The 15013-nt window shown below is 44.3% G+C and overlaps 1 protein-coding gene and 1 long non-coding RNA gene across 3 annotated transcripts; one reads left to right on the forward strand and one right to left on the reverse strand.

Annotated features, from left to right (window-relative positions):
• Positions 328–6234, forward strand: LOC110433303. Of its 2 annotated transcripts, XM_021455127.1 has the most exons (3): positions 328–1517; positions 1605–1821; positions 5668–6234. In XM_021455127.1, the coding sequence occupies exons 1-3, from the start codon at positions 483–485 to the stop codon at positions 5811–5813; spliced, it is 1398 nt and encodes a 465-aa protein (XP_021310802.1). In that variant the 5' UTR covers positions 328–482; the 3' UTR covers positions 5814–6234. The 2 variants fall into 2 exon arrangements, with proteins under 2 accessions (XP_021310802.1, XP_021310801.1); XM_021455126.1 differs by having other exon boundaries at positions 330–1821.
• On the reverse strand, positions 8717–13971 carry LOC110433304. The gene is made up of 2 exons (XR_002450670.1): positions 9240–13971; positions 8717–9144 (listed from the first exon to the last, which is right to left on the reverse strand). It is a non-coding gene; the product is annotated as an uncharacterized LOC110433304 (long non-coding RNA).

Here is a 15013-nt window from a genome sequence, read left to right on the forward strand (position 1 = left end):
TGGCTGCTAAGGGATGAACAAGCTTATCAAAAATTGTAAAATTTTTTAGATTCTCCGTCACATCAAATCTTGCGGCACATGTATGAAACATTAAATATAGATTAAAAATAATTAATTGTACAATTTGATCGTAATTTACGAGATGATTCTTTTGAGTCTAGTTAGTCTATAATTAAATAATATTTATTAAATACAAATAAAAATACTACTGGTGTATTTTGAAAAAAAAAAACTAAACAAGAATATTCCATCGTATTGGGCCTCAATGCGGGCCGGTGAGGTCAAACGAACAAAGGCAGCGCTGAAAGCGTCTCGCGGAGCTGAACGCCTAACCCTAGCCCCTAAATTCCGCCGCCGTCTAGATTGATCCGGCCTCATTCCCCGATTCTTTTTTTTTTTTTGACAATTCCTCATTCCCCGATTCAATCCCTCCCTCTACACTTGAATCTGTCCACCTTTCCTCGTCCTCTTCCCCAATCCCCATGGCCGCCGTCGCCACGGTCTCCTCTTGCGTTCCGCCTACCCTTCCCGAGTGCGACGGTTACGACGCCGCCGTCCTCGTCGACATGCGGTGCTACATCGCAGACCTCCCCAACTCCACCACCGCCCGGGGCACCACGAGCAGCGGCCTGCCCATCCAGGTGACTTTCCATGCCGCCCGCCCGCCGCTCCTCTCCCACTTGTGCGTCCACTGCCCCGACCTGGTCCTCAAATCGAAGCCCAGGGTTGTCGCCACGGACGCCGACCTCGTCCTCCTCCGCGTCCCCATCGACCCCAAGGTCACCTCCGATATACGGTACTGGGACTACTTCCTGTACAAGCCACGCTCCCATCGGCTGGACCTGCTCCCGAACCCGCACCCCCGGAGCTTCGACGACACCGCCACCGCCCTCCTCAGCCGCGAAGACGGCGGCTGGTATGCCGTCGCCGCCCTCTCCATCAGGTGCCCCGTGCACAAGCGCAACAGCGACGTGGTCGTCAAGTGGGAATTCGACCTCCACCTGTACCGCTCCGACGACGTTTCCAAGGGGTGGATCTCCAAGCGCATGTCAGTGAAGGAGTTCGTGAGGGACACGCTTGTGCCGCTACCTGACGCAGTGGATAGGCTGTACCACGAGACGGGGAAGACGATCGTATTGGGTGGTGAGCGCGGCACAGTCGCCTGGGTGGACCTGTGGCGTGGACTCTTCCTCTGCGACGTGCTAGAGGAGCCCCCGGTGCTACGCGACCTCCCACTGCCCGAGCCGACAAGGGGCAACTGGTCTCGCCTCCTCCAACAATGGATCCCCAACTGTCTCCGGGACATTACCATCAACCGACACAAAGACACTATCAAGTACATTGAGATGGAAATCTGGAAACCAAGAGTGGTGAAGACCATGCCTAATTCCTACTTGGAATGGGCGCGCCATAACAACAGCTGCTCCCAGGTCATCATCCCTGGTGGCTGGAAAGCCACAACATGGACCATGGCAATACCGGTTGGTTCATTTGCGGACTGGCGCCCAGACTGTGAGGTCGAAGTTAAAGATGTCACTGTGGATGCCAGCGACCCACATCACTCTGACCTGCTGTCTAAGCTGACCAGCAGCAATACCTTGCAGGAACTTGCATACCCCACCATAAGCATGGATGACGATGTTGTCTACTTGCTTTCTAGGACTACACCTAGGAACATGAGGAAACTAGAGTTGGTGGTTGCTATTGATTTGAGGAAGAAGATCGTGCAAGGAGTAGCCGAGCTTGATGTCCAGAAAGACTTCATTTTTATGCCGTCCTATTGTACCAGTGAGATTTGCAGATTTTTGAGGAAGAGTACATGTAAGTTTTCTGTACTGGTACTCATTACCGCATATTTTTGTGTGCTGTCATCTGTATGATTTCCCTTCTTTGCATGTTAAAGATCAAGGGACATATAATGTTTCTTTCAGACTTTCTCATTTACTAGGGAGGAAATGACCAACCTTTTAAGGCTAGAGATTGGCAAGTTAGTACATATAATTCAGGAGCCACTGCCTAATGATAACAATATGATGCAATGGGATGTTGTTTATACAGGTTGTTCTGTACAGTCCTGTCCAAGTTTTATATCAGTTGATAAAACAAATTCTTGCAATCTAATACAAAAAGTTACTGAATTATGGTGAGATGAATCTGTGCTGTGTTTATGGGCCACCCTTTCTTGTAAAATAGCTGCTAAATGGTTGTGGAAGTAAATGCACAAGTCTACATTCCTTTAACGTTGCTAGTGATGTTGTGTCAAATTCAGAAACTGAACAGTACATCTATGACAATATGCTTATTGATCAAGTGAATTCTGTGCTTGCCTCAACATTATAGTGGTAGAGGATAAGCAACCAAGAAATTGTGTTCAACCTGTTCCTGGCCAAAAGCAGTATTGAAATTGCATTTAAGAAGAAATTAATCCCTTCCAGGTCTTCAGTAATAAAATGAGCCATGACCAGTTTAGATAGGTGATTGTTGGAGAACGTATCTGTTGCTTCCATGCAAAGTTTTGCTAGGTGCTAGGCGAAATCTAGGCGCTGACCCTTAGACTAGGGACTAGTCTAGCCTAGGTGCTTCTAGGCGTTTTTTTCTAGGCGTTTTGCAATCAGTCAACAAATTACAAATCTATACATATACATGCAATCAAAGCAATTAGTCAACAAATACTTGCAAATTGCAATCAGAAGATGGGAACAAAATCTTGACTGTAATTACAAGTATATGCATGCAAATATGCAATTAGTCAATAAATTCAGAGACATAATGATATAAACATGTAATCAGTCAAGAATTTTGTAGATACATACATGCAGTCAACAATTTCACAGATTCATCATGGAATCAGAATCAATCAGTCAAGAATTTCAGATTTCAGAAAGGAAACAGAGGAAGGAGAGAAAGGAAACAGAGGAGAGGAGGGAAGCAGGGGGGAGAGAACATAGAGACCTTGGTGAAAGCCCTAGTTTGGTTTTGGATAATTGTTGAAACCCTAAGTACTAACCTCTATACTAAGTGTGTAGATTTAATAAGGTTGGTACATGCCAAGTGATGGAGCAAGTGATGATCATGGTGATGATGGTGATGACCACAAGATGATCAAGTGCTCAACTTGGAAAAGAAGAAAGAGAAAAACAAACCCTATGGAGATCAAGGCAAAGGTATTGCTTAGGGTTTTGGTTTTAGTGATCAAGACACCATAGAGGGTGTGATCACATTTAGGATAGATAGCCGTACTATAAAGAGGGGAATTCTTTGGCTAAGCGGTTATCAAGTGCCACTAGGTGTCATTGTTCATGTGCATGCATTTAGAACCTAGTGAGCTAACTTAACTCCTTCGAAGAAAATGATTGTGAAAATGCTAACACACGTGCACATGTTGGTTTATACATTGTGGTGTTGGCACACTTTGAGAAGGGAGTTGAAGTTTGAAGGGTTGAGAGAGGATGGGTTCCTCTCTCCCTCCCGCCGAGCTTGCGAGGCGGGATTCGGCGCTTTTCGAGAAAATGAAGTGCATATTTTTCTATTTGCGCCGGTGGGAAATTTAGAGAAGTCGCGGGAGTGTTTTCTCACTGAGAAACACTCACCGGACGCTGGCTTAGAGGCACCGGACGCTGTGTCTGAGCGTCCGGTGTGCAGACAGTGCCTGACCCAGCTAGGGTAAGGCACCGGACGATAGGCACCGGACGCTGGCTTGAGCGTCCGGTGGTGCGCGTCCGGTGTGAGGGGTTTTTGCAACCCTCTCTGCGCACGAGTCCGGTGAGCACCGGACCGTCCGGTGCCTAGCGTCCGGTGAGGTCGCGAGTTTGACAAACTCTCTGCGCACGAGTCCGGTGAGCACCGGACCGTCCGGTGCCCATCGTCCGGTGGTGCTGTGCAGGCGCGCGTGCGCAGTAGCCGTTGGCGGCAACGGTCGACTTCAAACGGCTAGTGACACGTGGCGGTTAGCTGAGCACCGGACGCTGGGTGTTGAGCGTCCGGTGGCTCCCTGTGAGCGTCCGGTGGCTCCCTGTGAGCGTCCGGTGCCCCTTTAAGAGCGTCCGGTGATCCCGATTTTTTGCCTAGTGAAAGAGCCAACGACTCTATTTGTTTGAGGGGCTATATATACGTGTTTGGCCGGCTTGGGGCTCAGACTCTTGGCATTCTAACATACTTGACATCCTTGTGAGCCTAAGCAAACACCTCCCACTCATCTCCTTCATAGATTATACATCTTTGTGAGATTGGGAGTGATTCCAAGTGCATTTGCTTGAGTGATTGCATCTAGTGGCACTTGGGGATCGTTTTGGCTGCGGTTTTCTTGTTACTCTTGGTGGTTGCCGCCACCTAGACGGCTTGGAGCAGCGGAGGAGGATTGGCACGAGTTGGTGATTGTTCGTGGCCATCTCCCGGTGACTGTGAGAGGTTTGTGCCTACCTCGGCGGAGAGCCAAAGGCAACATTAGTGGATTGCTCGTGTCATTGAGCTACCTCACTTGTGGGTAGGTTCTTGTGGTGTCCTAGTGAGGACGAGGTTCGTGCTACACCTCTTAGCCACCGAACCACCAAGTGTTGGTCGACACAACGGGGACGTAGCGTGCCGGCAAGCACGTGAACCTCGGGAGAAAAATCGGTGTCTCAATTGTGTTTGATTGACATTCTCCCGGTGCTTGATTGTTTATATTGGTGATTGGTTCATCCCCTACTCGGTGGTATAATTATCTCATTCACTCTTTTACATTCCCGCAAACTAGAGTAGCTTACTTACTTGTATAGAAACTTTAGGTAGCTTTCTAGTGTAAGTAGTGACATAGCTCTTGTGTGCCTAGTGATTATATCAACTAGAATTGTTGGATAGGTGGCTTGCAAACACCCCATTAGAGCTAGAGCAAAAAGCTTCGCTTTGTTATTTACTAACCTCTTGCTCTAGTGAGTTTGTAGAATTTGTAAATAGGCTATTCACCCCCCCCCCCTCTAGCCATATTAGGACCTTTCACTTGGGGCTTCGGTTGAGGGAGGAGACAGGCGCCGCGGAGGAGCAGCAGCCGCGTCAACCGCGGGGAGGAACAGCAGCCGCGTCGCGGCACGGGGAGAAGCAGCAGCCGCGTCGCCACGCGGGGAGGAGCACCATCCGTCTGAAGCTCTGTGCGTGTCTTCCTCCCCCCTTATCCTTCTCCAGAGCGCGCGCACTCTGCCCGCGGCAGCAAAATTTGCGTGCGCGCCCACGGCGCCATTATTTTGCGCGCTCGCCTGCGTCGGCCCGCCCAGCTCACCTCCATGATGGCTAGGGCACCTGGGCGTCGCCGAATCGCCGCAGGTCGCCGCCTAGGTGCTCTGCTCGACTTGAAGCCCGACTACCCCCCTAGTCCAGGCGCCAGGGCAAAGCCTAGCGACTAGTCGCGACTAGGCGAGTCCTAATTGTCGATTTTCAAAACTATGCTTCCATGCTACCCATCTAAACCAGTGTTGAATCATACACTGGTTTAGATGCTACCTTGTTTGGTAGCACAGTAGCCCCGTAAGGAGGGAAGCACTGGATAGCCCTTGTGATTATTGCTGCAGCTTTTTGCCTGTCTGTTTTTTAGGGTGCTAATAACTGGCAATATGGGTGCTTGTTCTTGTTGATTGAAATGAAAGTAATTCTTGCTCCAATGCTTTTTTGAAAGTGAGATACTGTTTGATGCAGGCGCAAAAGAAGAACTTAAACAAACTGAGAACAAAGCTATTAAAGCAACTGAAAAAGAAGAGGGTGAACCAACTGAGATGCACGTGAAAGGACCATCCAGCAGGAAGAAGTATGTGAAGCGTCCTGTCAACCTGTTTGATGCGTGATGCTTCAGCAGGAAGAAGTAAAGTGTGTATGGTGTCCTGTCAACCTGTTAGATGCGGACCGGTGATGCTTCATGCAGATACTAGGATTGGGGAGCTTGGTGAATCGATTTATGAGAATTATGCCAAAAATAATTATCTGTATTGTACTGCAGGCCTGGCTACTCGATTTCTGTACTAGAACTTGCGTAGGCTCATGTCACTAGAGCTGAAGCATTCTATCTATCGTTTGGAACCTTGTCAGATGGTGATAATCTGGGCAGGAATCTGCATTTGGTTTTATTGCTTTGAACATTGTTTTTCTGTGTTTTGGTTTGATTCAATAATTTATTGTATTCGTTGTAATATACTAAAACCAGGCACGGCTACTTATTCTAATCAATCAATGATGCTCTGTATTCTTTTGCGGAGTTTCATTTAATTATCCTCTGTCCAATTTGCACACACGCTTCTTGATTTTTGCTGGATTATATTTGACAGTTTTGGTACCAATTGGAATAGCATAATCTGTTAACCTGAAAATTGAGGACGTCCACTGAAGCATCTACTAATGGATGCTCAGACAACTTTATTGTAACTAGTAGAAAGCACTCGCGCTCGCGTGGTTGAAGAGAGCGTGACAGGTATAGAAGAAAGCATATGTTAGATTGGCATCTTCAAATTAGACCTAAATGAATATTTTTATCAAGGAATGACCGCCAGAGACACTAATGCTATTAAAGATAAGTCAACTAACAAAGTACCGAAAAGACAAACTATGATGATCATGATAAGGCAGCAATGAGTTTTTTTTTGGGTCAGGGGGGGCGGCGTTCCCCACCTGATCAATTTTTTTTATTTTAGCCCAAACGGCTTGCATAATGTGTCAGCATATTACATGAATTGCAACTAAAAAGTTGCTGCAAGAGGTTTTACAAAGCATAGGATTAAACTGTCTAGCCTGTTGAATGCCTAGCCATTTCATGAATGGAACACCGCTGGGTAACTGTTGCTCTTTTTTCCCTTGGTAGTTTGCCAGAGTTCAGCTGCAGACTTGCAATCACGGAGGACACGATCAACTGAATGTGCTTCATTGCTGAAGATCCTTGCGTTTCTGGCTTTCCAGATTTGCCAGCAGATTAGTGCAATGAAGGAAGGGAACTCATGGATGGGGGCCGTAGGGCAGTTGGAGACAGTGTGAAGCTGTCTAATGTCCATGGAGATTATGGACTGAAGGCCTAAGTATTGCCATACCTCCCTAGCGATGGTGCAGCCGTGGATGATAGGGTCTGGAGACTCCTCACTGGCATTGCGGATTTCGCAAGTTGCTGAATCCACAATGTGCTTCTTGACCAGCACCGTCCGACACTTGATCCTCCTCTGAGTTAGTGGCCACATAAACAGCTGAACCTTTGGGGGAGCAAAAGTTTTTCCAAATGAATTTCGCTCTCGGATCCTTTCCTTGACCTTTGGCCTTGATCATCCTATATAGCTGCCCACTGTCAAGGGCTTAGCGGCCAAGTTCCCGGAACATAGGGTACGTGGTACGGGAACATGGTACGCGGTACGACATTCTCATAAACTATGGAACGTAGGGGGTATATAGCTTCGTCTCGTTCCTTTAAGTTGCGGAACGCGTTCCACTTTCTAAAGGAACGTGTTTGGGACGTAGTGGTTGGCTCAGGTAGTTTTACGTGTTGTTTTGAATCAAATGAGTTTGATTCCTAGCGTGATATAGTTTACTATTGTATTTTTGTTTCATTTAGGGCTGTCCAACTCCAACCTTAAGGCTCATTGCAGGTCTAGGCCAATGAGTCAATCACCATCTAGATTTTTCGCCGACCGCTCACGGATGGGCACGGCGCAGTATGCACACACACCACGAAGTTCCATAGTCACTTGGGATTGACGTTCCTATGATTGCTCTTATATATGATTCGTGTTCCACCGCATTTGGGAACGATGTTCCATGATGTTCCCGTTCCACGTTTCGGGACGAAGTTCCCGGAACGGGGAACGTGCCCATGTTCCCGTACCCCGGGCTGCTAAGGTCAAGGGAGTTGTCTGTTCGTATGAATGGCGAGCACCTCTTGTGAGCACCTCTTGTCTGGTTAACCATTTAGTTCAGTGGTATCTAGTATGTCCTGAACCATGTGCAGTTCCTGTGCTGCTAGTGTCGAAAGCCTGGGTACCAATGAGGTATGGATGCCAGAAGCTTTGACTTTATTCAGAGAAGATGTCTTATTGTTACAGTGAGATAGCAGCGAGGGGAACCGATCAGCCAAAGGCTCGTCACCGACCCAAACGTCATACCAGAAGGAACAGGTCCTTCCATCCCCGACCGAGTCGTGATCGCTTGGTATAGTGGCAAAATGGATCTCAGTGTATGCCAATGCTCCCCAAGGAGATCACCTTGTAGGGAAGAAATCGAAGCTCGACCCAGAACCCACTGTGCCCATGCAGAAGACTGAGGGCAGTGTAGCCGATGGATTAGTTTCAGCAAAAGGCAGCAATGAGTAACTAGTAAAATGACCTTCGATTTTTGTATCCCTTCGACGGTGAATTAACAGCCGGTTGCAAGGGATGAATTAGCAATTTGCAAAATCAGGTGTTTCCCATGATTGACAAAGCAAAGGTGGAATTTGAAAACTCATTCTTTATTAAAGTATTTGGCATTGCAGGTTGGGCCATCTGTAAAGAGAGGAATGGTTACATCTTTAGACAAATCAGCCTGCTGCACGAAAACCTGGAAACCAAACCAATTTTTTCAGAGAAACTTACATGTAGTTGTATAAGATAAGAACTGAGTTAGAAATGCATTCTAAACATCTGGGAATCCACATTCTATATTGGCAAAGACATAGTAGAAGTTACTGTTGCATCAGATATCTATTGCATAAAAATGTCATAGATTTTAACAGCAAAAATGAAAAAGTATATTATGGAAACTTAAGATTGGAGGTACGGTATGTAAGTTGTGAAAGTAACCCATTCTAGCGCACCACGTCAGGAAAGAAGCAAACAATCCTTAGTACAACCGAAGGAAGTTTTTTGCTGCATAAGCTACCCATGTAAAACATTTCTTTTACCAAACAGCTATGTACAAATGGTACATTAAAAAATAGCTTGCTAATTATGGTGTTTTCTACTCAACCAACTGCCGCAGGCAAAAACATTTTTTAAATGATTCCCGGTTCGCTTCCAACGATAAAAAGAACTGAAACTGCAGTAAGTTGAGAATGTAGACCAAATAATCAACTTCTGCCTACATGCTCGGAGCCCAGGACTGCTTGAGGGTGACTTGGTGCAGCATTGTAAGCTGAGGTGAACTCCAAAACTAGGGAAGCATCCAGCTCTGCGATATTGAGGGGAACCATTAATAAGAACAAGACACCACGAATTCTTTGAAAAATTACGTCCCATACTCAAACCAATAGTGATAGAATGTACCTTATCTAGCCACTTTCCTGAGGCAAAGTATGGTCTGCACAGGGTCGTTTCTTTTCAGCAACAAGAGTCTTGACAACCACAATGTTTTAGGATAGTTTAGTAACTCCATGTAGATCCACATAGCATGTAAAAGAATAAGATCAGAATGGTAAAAAAAATAACCATAAGAGTACAATTAACTTTGTTTGATAACATTAGGCGGCGCCAACACTATGATTATATTTGATAGGGACATACTACAGGTATATGAGCAACTACTTTACCTTATGTATATAACCTCAAAAGGTTGAATAATTTATGTCGTAGCAACTAACCTAATCAAGCCTGTGATTACGTCAACGAAGGTAAAAATCTGATTTTAACTATAAAGAAGTTAATTGGAATAATTATTTAGACTTAATAATAACTTCTTTCCACTGCTGAGGTAAGGACACATTTGTAGGACATAACCATAGCATCTTTTTTAAGCAAATCTAAGCAACTAAATAGCTAGTGTGAAGTTGTGTCATATAGTACTACAATCTGACACCTAAAACCTACATGATCACAAGATCTTTTGAACAGAATACATTGGGTTCATGTGCTTCAGTGTTCTCCCGCCTTGCCAACATGCCATCAATATAAAAAAAGGATAGGATGAATGAGCAGGAAATGGAAATTAGCAATATTGGTAAAACGAAGTATACATATACTTTTGCAAGAGAATTAAAGTTTGAATCTGAATTCCCCTTTTCTTACAAAAAGAAACTAAAGCTAATCCTTGTTCGTTGTTGACAAAACAATAAAGTCCATCCTACAGATTGACACTGCTAAACGAAGTGTACATATGCTTTTACAAGAGAATTGAAGTTTGGATCTGAATTCCCCCTTTTTGACAGCAAGAAACAAAAACTAATCCTTGTTCGTTGTTGACAAAACAATAAAGTTCATCCTATGGATTGACACTGCTAAACCAAGAAAAGGAAATAAAGTCTTTCCCTTTAGCTCATAGGTTGAAAAATCAAAACAAAAGGAAAGAGGTGATATTAGTGGTTACCTAATCTCTACGAAAGCAGAGGAACGGATCACCTATTTTTACTGTACTCCCTCATTGCGTCATCCACCTATGCTTATAAATACCATCTAGAAATTGAAAGTAACTACATAAATTGGCAAACCAGCAAGCCAATTCCTAAAGAGCGATCAACAAAATTCAAGGTGCAATCCAGTATTGCAAGCTGGCACTCGAAGTAAAAACAACTAAGGTGAGGTAGGTGGCTATAACAAATTGACTAAACAACAAACTGATATAGAGAGGATGGAACCCTATCATGAAAATATAATTATAGAAGGGCTATGGCATATATAGATCAAGACTAAGCCATCTTTGCTTGTAGTTTATATTGTTTCTGTTTAACTATAAATAGCCTCTCAAAATGTGTTACTGTACCTTAGTCTAAGAAATGCAGGATGGGAGGGAGGAGGAGGGAAGGGAGAGCAGTAGTATTAGTATGGGTTACCGGGAGATAATTTTTTTTTAAAAAAATATTAAACAAGGGGAAGAGGGAGGGAAGGGAGAGCTGACATAAAGATGCATTCCTAAAACATGAGTCTAGATTGTGCACTGATATGCTAATAGATGGCAGAGCAAGCCAGAATGGTCAGCTTCTGTACATAATTAAAAGATGTTCATTCATAAATGTGCTAGCAGTACCATGGAAACACTAACTTGAGTGTCGTGCTCAAAAATATATATGTATAATACAGTCCATATATAGCAGTTTCAGAAACACACACGACCATAGACATGTGTGAAACAAGACATTATCCTAACATTAATGTTTGACTGTGTCTCAAAAAACCAGTGTTTATGCAAAACAAGGATAGGAATATTATGAAACTGGCAGAGGATGACAAGCAAGCTATTTAGTCAAATCACATGCAAAAGGAGGACATATGCTACTGTTTGGACAGAAAAAATAATATTTCTCCATCACAAAGAAAATAAAACACGCGGGCGTGCCAATGTACTAAAGTACACAAAATAAATAAATAAATAAATAAAAGAAACACAAATTTTATTCATATTTAAGGAAAATACAAATATAAGTCCCCTGGTACAAGTGTGCGCTCCATATCCTGATGGCGGTGATCTAGCTTAGGCGATCGTGGTCTTCATGGTTCCTAGGGCCTCAGAAAGCTCCTAGTTAATTACCCCTACGAGTCAAGCTCACAGGGTACCTCTGATTAAGCTGTGTTGGTCGTCGTCATTGATCTTCGTTTTACTTCTTCATGCGTGGTGTTGGTGTAGATGTAGGTGGCGTTGGCGTGAGGGTCTTGTCGGTCCATGAGCCGGTACAACATGACTGGAATATCAGCCATCACTACTGGACTCACATGCTCAAAGGCCAAAAAAACCCTCGGCAAAGCCTTTGCCGAGGGCTGCCCTCGGCAAAGACCCCTCGGGGAATTTTTAGATGGCAAAGGGGGTCTTTGCCGAGGGCCCTTTATCGGGCACTCGGCAAAGCCTTTGCCGAGGGTCAAGACTGGCCCTCGGCAAAGAAAAGCAGCCGTCACGGCGCCGACACTGTTAGCAGTTTCTTTGCCGAGGGCCGACCCTCGGCAAAGAAATGTTTTTTTTTTAAAAAAAACTTTGCCGAGGGCTTTCCCCAGGCCCTCGGCAAAGATATATTTTATTTTTTTTTAAAAAAAGACCTTTGCCAAGGGCCTCATCCCTGGCCCTCGGCAAAGAAATGTTCAGGATTTTTTAAAAAAAATCTTTGACGAGGGCTATTGCTAGGGCCCTCAGCAAAGACACTACTACAGCAAAAAAAAATTACAATAATCAAACTTTAATAAAGCAGTTAGCACAGCCTATATAATTTCAAATCTAATCGAACCACAACACAGCATATATATAATACCAAATCTGACCACATCACATAAGTCATAGTCATCATCCAAATATACAAAGAGTAGAAGTAAACTATCTAGGCCTACCACATTTGTTACAGGAAATAAACTTGAAGATTGTTCATTCATAGTTTGTGTAGTTCAGGAAACACATCCTTTACAAATAAAATTCAGATTTTCACTACTTTAGCTAGACCCATCCTACTAGTATGATTAACCAACAAAAGTAGCTGGAAAATAACTTACATCAACAGATGACTAGTGCACTCTGGAAAATAACTTTAGACATCTAATTCCTCATTATTTCGTATCTTTCCTACAAACCAATGATTTTGTTGACTTCAAAACCAAACTTTTCATGCTCCGTGCTAATTCTGTAAAGCACAGATGCTAACTTTGGGGATAAACTGAATAGCCAACTAAAATATATTTTCTTTTTTAAAAAAATAAGAAAATACAAGGATAGCTTCAATAATTCAATAAATACCAAAATTATCGATGCTCAAATAAATTGAACAGTTACAAGATATAATGGTGACCAAGTAATGGAGTGAAAGGACATATATCAATTACTGCTGGGCAGACACCACTATTCCCAGTTTAGACAGACCAAAAGGCTCTTTTGACTAGTATAACTTTCACTTTAACAAAATAGCAAGCTGCAGTTTGGTACTCTGTAAATTATAGCAGCAAGTAATTAACCATAGGATTACTCTATCTACTACAAACATATATATGCATCAGAAAAACAGAGAGCACTTTGATCTGCAGATTGCATCATAAAGACAAAGTAGCATGACTTGTTTGCTTAATAATGTTTTAGTGCTACTGTTAATAGCCTGCCTTCAAAACTGCTAGAATTAATTAACCACAGATATAAAAGGCAGTCATGGGACTTGAATTGAGTATCTAACATGAACAAAATGTATCTGGTTTTACGGAATCACTGATTATATGATTTGATACTGAATGTATCTGGTTTTACGGAATCACTGATTATATGATTTGATACTGAATTAGAAAAAATAGCAGGATAGCACTTAGTCAAGTGTTTGCACTACTCTCCATTTCAGTCACTTCAGTCTTCATGGTAACAAAATCCAGCCACTTTTAACTTGTTTATATATTTTCTTAATTTATATATACTGAAGACTCTACATAAGAGAAGACAGCTACTGACTAACGAGGCAATCGATCTTTTGAAGCTTGGGTATATATGATTTTTGCAATACCACTCAGCAAAAGTACACCATGAAACACATAATCAACCCCTTGCAAGAGAATAGATAACCCAAAACCCTAGTAAAGTGAAGAATAATTGGAATTGACTCATCCAATCTTACACTGAGTAAACCAATGTGTCAAGTCCATATTATACTGTTTGCCAGTTAAACATGAGAAATCTAAAACCCTAATAATCGAAGGAAAGCTCTAAGTTACTGAATCAGCAACCATGCACAACGGGTCACTCTACTTTGGCGAATTTTACTGCAGATCCCAACCCGCACATTTGCTACCTAGACACAACACTAGCACTTACATTCAGAAAACAATACTACAGCTCAGCTGCAGCAAAATCCAGGACGAAGACGCCTGCCCATGATCAACAACCCCCATACACTAAAACACATCTACATCCCCAGAACGGACCGAACCAGCAACAAATCTAGCCCTTAGAAGTGGGATCGCCGGTCCCCCAGTAGGCAGGCAACGCAGCTGGCGGGAACCGCATCTGCCTCCGAGATCATAGCGGGACATGGATCATGACGAGCCGGACGGCGCAGCTCGACGGGGGGGTTGGGTAGTAGAGATGCGAGAGGGGGGGTCGCGGGCGGCGGGCACTTACCCATCTCTTCGGGGGAGGGCTCCAGTCCATGCCGAGCGGCAGCGGCGAGGTGCCGTCGTGGCGGTGCTTCGGGGGGCTGGGGGCCTTCCTGCGCGCCCCCGCCGACGACGTCGCCATCGCCTCGCCCGACGTCGCCCGCGGGGCACGGTGGTGGTGGGATCGGAGCTGACGAGTCTGCCGAGGCGCCGCGCCGACGATTCTAGTCGTCCACTACTGGGCTCGAGATTAGAGGGAGGCGGCGAGGGGGAGGGAGCTGAGGCGGACGCGGTGGCGGTCGGTCGGACGGACGCGCGGCGGCGACGGCTTGCAGGCGCGCCGAGTGGCGGCAGGTGAGCTGGGCGCGTGCGGGTGGCGGCGGGGGAGCGGGTGCTGGGCGCGTGGAGGGGGCGGGAGAAGGAATAGGCTTCGCGTGGCCTTTTTTTGGCCGGCCCGATTGCGATTTAGGGTGCCGAGGGCCGAGGGCTAAGGTACAGAGCCCTCGCCAAAGATATTTGTATTTTTTATTTTTTAAAAAATCTTTGCCGAGGACCACCAATTAGACCCTCGGTAAAGACCTTCTTTGCCGAGGGCCAAGTTAGACCCTTGGCAAATTATTTATTTATTTTTTATTTTCTGAGCCTAGTTTTTTTATGGTAATAAAATACATTATTGAAAACTCAATTTTAAAGTTTGAGCCAATTTTGACTTGTTTATATATTTTCTTAATTTATTTTGATTTGTTGATTCTTTTTTAAATATTTTAAATTTGAACTGCAGGTGCATGAAGTAATGTAATGTAGTGTTTTGAAAAATATTATTCATGTTATTTGGTGTATGTTGAGTTCCTATACACAAACTCGTATCAAATTTTGCACATCTTCTTCGCGTATCATGACAAGCCACTTGCCAAATTAGTGTTTTTAAATTATATAAAATTTATACGAAGTCCAAAAATCATAAAACTTATCGAGATGACATGTTATCCCATGTGTAGGCTATGGTAAAAAACTGAAAAAGTTTCGAATGAGTTGTGATGTCGGATGCTAAAAACCCACAC

Source organism: Sorghum bicolor, chromosome 3 (assembly GCF_000003195.3).
Source record: "Sorghum bicolor cultivar BTx623 chromosome 3, Sorghum_bicolor_NCBIv3, whole genome shotgun sequence".
NCBI classification, from domain to species: Eukaryota; Viridiplantae; Streptophyta; class Magnoliopsida; order Poales; family Poaceae; genus Sorghum; species Sorghum bicolor.

Bases quoted from the DNA above. Each gene is read 5' to 3' on its own strand.
- LOC110433303 (XM_021455126.1), top strand. From the start codon at position 483: ATGGCCGCCGTCGCCACGGTCTCCTCTTGCGTTCCGCCTACCCTTCCC. The intron at 1,822-5,667 runs GTAAGTTTTCTG...TGTTTGATGCAG, and splicing joins ATTTTTGAGGAAGAGTACAT to GCGCAAAAGAAGAACTTAAA.